The sequence below is a fragment of the Gouania willdenowi genome, unplaced genomic scaffold (genome assembly GCF_900634775.1).
Source record: "Gouania willdenowi unplaced genomic scaffold, fGouWil2.1 scaffold_51_arrow_ctg1, whole genome shotgun sequence".
Taxonomy (NCBI): domain Eukaryota; kingdom Metazoa; phylum Chordata; class Actinopteri; order Blenniiformes; family Gobiesocidae; genus Gouania; species Gouania willdenowi.
In genome coordinates this window covers 62,501-67,500 of record NW_021145215.1, presented here as the reverse complement: position 1 = coordinate 67,500, position 5,000 = coordinate 62,501, and the positions used below count along the sequence as shown (strand labels likewise).

General features: G+C 40.9%; 1 protein-coding gene across 4 annotated transcripts in view; it reads left to right on the top strand.

Moving 5' to 3' along the window:
• The first annotated feature begins 219 nt into the window (after positions 1–219).
• LOC114460544 (RPA-related protein RADX) overlaps positions 220–5,000 on the top strand; it is a 10,498-nt gene continuing 5,717 nt past the window's right edge. For all 4 annotated transcript variants that reach the window (XM_028442432.1, XM_028442430.1, XM_028442431.1 and 1 more), the window contains exon 1: positions 220–518. In XM_028442432.1, the coding sequence (XP_028298233.1) occupies positions 435–518 (84 nt within the window). In that variant the 5' untranslated portion in view covers positions 220–434. The remainder of the gene's footprint in view (positions 519–5,000) is intronic.

The following is a 5,000-nucleotide window of genomic DNA, read 5'->3' as shown; positions in this document are numbered from 1 at the left end:
CTGTACATAATGAATTAAATTGGTTTCATATCTTTTAGTCCCTGAACTCTGAGCCAATCATCTGTCAGTTCTCTGCTGACGTCATGCACATGCACTGGTCTCGGGGTCTCACGAGCTTACCGTGCTCCACGTGCCCGTGACGTCAGAGCAAGTCTGACAGAAATCTACCCAGCATGCACCGCGCGTCCGTCTCGCTCGTTCCCGATCGAGCCTAATGTTAATGACCATTTAAAACTATTGTGGTCACATGATGATGATTTATATTAATCTTAATATATTAATAATCTGACTTATAATTATTATTTCCTGTACATTGAAATAAACGTTTAAACCTACAAAAAAAAAATGCGTTTGCGTTTTTAAATAATTAAACATCAGCTGTGACGTCATGTTAAAAAACGGGTCCACGTTCCCACAATGCACCGCAGCATGTGATGGAGACCCAGAGGTGCGCCTTCAGAAAGACCCTGGGCTGGGCCAGGAACCAGGACCAGGACCAGGACCAGGACCAGGACCAGGTGTGAGAATATTAAAAACGTTGGCAATGAATTTCATTATCGATTCGTCGCTCGTGGGGTTTGTGGTCAGTGACTGAGACACAGACACTAACTCAGAGGGAGAGGTATGTTCTTCTCTGAGACTGTTACCATGGTAACATTCTCCATGAACACGTTAATGAACCTTGACACACATTAGTGACATCACACACCACAGACTCATTACTAATGTTATGCTGCTTTAGGGTCTTTCTATCATTGTAGATGTAGATCATTTAGACAAAGTCACTGAGAGGTTGATCTACATTAAAACATCTACTGACGTCTGTAGTAAAGTTCACTGAATACAAACCTGTAGATAATATCAATAAATACACATTTATGATATTATATCTGACTGTAAAACAGATGAGTCTATAGATATCATCTGTAAAGGTCATTTCATTGTTTTAAAATAGATGAGGAGGCACTATTTAGAGCGTATGCAGTGACGTGCCGTGACCACTAGGGTTGGGTAGGCACATTGTAAATGGAGACCACCAATGACAATTTCATATGTTTTTGCTGTCAAGTCTTAATTCAATTCAAATCAACTTTATTTGTATAAAGCAATTTCCAACAAAGTCATCTCAATGCGCTTATTAAAATATAAAATTCATAATAAAAAAGAAAAAACCCAATAAGATCCACATGAACAAGTATTTATCATCTAACAAAATTAACATCATAAACACCATTAAATAAACATAAACATTATTTAATATAGCCTCCATACTCTCCAACAACATATATCTCATGACACGACAGCACATCTGTTGTTTGTGTTGGAAACACAGAAACATGGAGAAAATGACAACAACCACAACTCAGAACATCCTCAGTGAGGAGCATCCACAAAGTCAATCCTTCCTTTTGTTCCATTCACTGTAGAAAATACCAACAATGTTCTGACCTTATCTTTGCTGAAGGTCTGGTAGCTCAGGTGTTGGTCTCCATCTTTTAAAAGATGTCGTTTTTCCTCTAAACAAAGTTTCTTTATCGTCTCTAGCGCTGTCATCCTGACTGTAGTGTTATCCCGCCCACTAGCTAGAGAACGTAGCAGCAGCGGTCACGTGATATCAATTCACTAATCAATCAATCAATCAATCAATCTTTATTTGTATAGCGCCAAATCATAACCAATGGTATCTCAAGACACTTTACAGTAGAGCAGTCTTAAGGACGGACTCTTCATTTTATGGATACACACATATGCATATATACGTATATACACATACATATGTATCCCACACCCAACATGAATTCATCATGGCGGCAAGGAAAACCTTCTGTTAAGCAGCAGGAACCTTGTGTGGATCCCATTCCTATGATGAACAGCCATCCACGTTATGCTGTGTTGGGTGTGTGCAGAGGAAAGGGTGGAGACAGAGTTGTTGAGACTCTGTAACTCCACACTGAGGATCCCACGGACCTGCAAGACAAAAGCCAGAAGGAGAACAGGAGCAAACACACAAGGGAAGAAGCAGACATAGAGGGAGTGTTTGAAAGAGGAATGGGACCCTCTCCGGTCCCTCTCTAACCTAAATGACCTCTCTCTTAACGCCCTCTCCAACCTCTCTCCAACCGAGCATGCCAGACCCCCCCCCCCCGGCAGTCTATGCCTATTGCATCTTAATTATGAGCTATGAGCTGGTTCCTAACTAAAAGCTTTACCAAAGAGGAATGTTTTGAGCCTAACCTTAAAGGTAGAGAGGGTGTCTGCCCCCCGAACCGTGGTTGGTAGATGGTTCCAGAGAAGTGGGGCCTGATAACTGAAAGCTCTTCCTCCTATACTACTTTTAGAGATGAATGGAACAACGAGTAGTCCAGCATTTTGAGAGCGTAGTGTTCTGGGGGATTGTATGGCACTACAAGCTCCTTGAGATAGACTGGTGCCTGTCCATTTAGGGCTTTATAAGTGAGAAGAAGAATCTTGAATTCTATTCTATATTTTATGGGAAGCCAATGCAGAGAGGCTAATACAGGAGTAATGTGATCTCTTCTCCTAGTTTTAGTCAGTACACGTGCTGCAGCATTTTGAACCAGCTGAAGTGTCTTAAGCGACTTGCTCGGGCAGCCTGCTAAAAGAGAATTACAATAATCCAGTCTAGAGGTAACAAAAGCATGGACTAGTTTTTCGGCGTCGCTCTGAGACAGGATAGATCTGATTTTAGCAATGTTACGGAGATGAAAGAAGGCAGTTCTTGAAGTTTGTTTTATGTGAGAGTTGAAGGATAAGTCCTGATCAAATAGAACCCCAAGGTTTCTAACAGTTGTGCTTTGTGCCAGAGTAATGCCATCTAGGGCAGTTAGGCTAGCATAGGTTTCTCTAAGGTGTCGCGGGCCCAGTACAATGACCTCAGTCTTGTCTGAGTTGAGAAGAAGAAAATTTTGGTCCATCCAGGCCCTAATGTCCTTTAGACAGGCCTCAAGTTTAGATAGCTGATTTGTCTCACCTGGCTTCATTGATACATACAGTTGGGTATCATCAGCATAGCAGTGAAAGTTAACAGAGTATTTTCTCATAACATTACCAAGGGGGATCATATAGATACAGAAGAGGATTGGACCTAGCACAGAGCCCTGAGGAACCCCGTAGCTTACTTTAGTGTACACAGAAGACTTATTATTCACGTGTACAAACTGGTACCTATCAGATAGGTAGGACTTAAACCAGTTTAGGGCAGTCCCTGTGATTCCAAGTAATTTCTCTAATCTCTCTAGTAGAATATAGTGATCTATAGTGTCAAAAGCTGCACTAAGATCTAATAAAACCAGCACTGAGAGTCGTCCTTCATCTGAAGCCCAGAGTAGATCATTAGTTACTTTAACTAAAGCAGTCTCTGTGCTGTGTTGAGCTCTAAAACCTGACTGGAAGTCCTCGAACAGGCTGTTGTTTTGAAGAAATTCACAGAGCTGAGCTGCCACAACTTTCTCAAGAATCTTTGAAATAAAAGGAAGATTAGATATAGGCCTGTAGTTTGCTAAAGTGCTGGAATCAAGAGTAGGTTTTTTGAGAAGGGGTTTGATTACAGCTACTTTAAAGGACTGTGGCACGTAGCCTATTGATAGGGATATATTTATTGTCTCCAACAAAGATGGGCAGACCAGGGGAACAACTTCTTTAAACAGCTTAGTTGGGATCAGATCTGAAAGGCAGGTCGATGGTTTGGAGGATGAAATAATAGAGTTAAGTTCCTGAAGTCCTATATGTGTGAAACAGTTTAGGTTAGGCCTATTTACATTTAATGGTACAGCAGGCCCAGGTGAAGGCAGGGAGTGGCTAATTTTATCTCTAATCTTATGAATTTTATGGTTAAAAAATGTCATAAAGTCCTCACAGCTGAGGGCTAGAGGAATCATGGGCTCAATAGAGCTCTGACTTTGTGTTAGCCTGGCTACAGTGCTGAAAAGGTACCTCGGATTATTTTTATTTTCTTCAATTAGTGAGGAGTAGTATGTAGATGGACTATGTCGTAAGGCTGTCATGTATTGCATTGTGAACGTACGTATAGCATTTAGCATAGCACGGTAAATGGTTTTCATCTTGGGGACCTGACTGAGCATGTGCAAACACATAAAAACCAGCTATGAGAACAGAGGCAGAGCAGCAACGCACCTTTGGGAGGGGGCGTGGCCTCCCTCTGCATTACAGCCGAGTGAGACTGTGCAGCTGTTCCAGGAAATAGCGCTGTTTAGTCATTTGGGCTATGAAACGCACAAAATGTTGACACTTTGAAACTTATAGGTACTGTAGGCTATTGGAAATGGAAAAATAAATAATTTATAATGATATTATAATTAAAACAAATCATCAAAATATCAATTCACCCTTGGATAGGCACTGCCTACTTTGCCTACCCTGACTGCACGTCACTGAGCATAAGGTCGGAGGTTCGAATCCAAGCTCAGTCATCTTTTTATGACGTCTTCTTTAAAGTGGTCGTTAATCACAGTTATACACGAACAATAATTATTCATGTGCATCACTAATCCTGGCTGTATTAATAACACACTTTAATAAACATGATCCAAAACTAGTTCTAGAAAAAAATGTCTGTGTGGTCGCTGGACATTTGATATATTAAAATGGGGTCACAACCCAAAAAAGTTTGGGAACTTCTGGGTTAATGTGAAAAACAAAGCTTATTTAATAATGTAATATAGTTTCTGTGCATAACTTACAGTAGGGGCCCAACATGTGGTGCTACGTCCATGAAGGATTCCTGTATAAACACATGATTGTTTCACCCATCATGTTATCTGTGCTCCATTAATGATGCCTTTTTACTCAGGGTTGATTGATCCACTTCATACAGCTGTAATGGAACCAGATATACAGAGTTTATGGATAGACTCAGAGTTAGTTGAACCTCCTTTATGGAACACACCTCTGCAGGGTTTTATGTGTGTGTGTGTGTGTGTGTGTGTGTGTGCGCAGAGTAATTGTGTGTGTGTGACTTG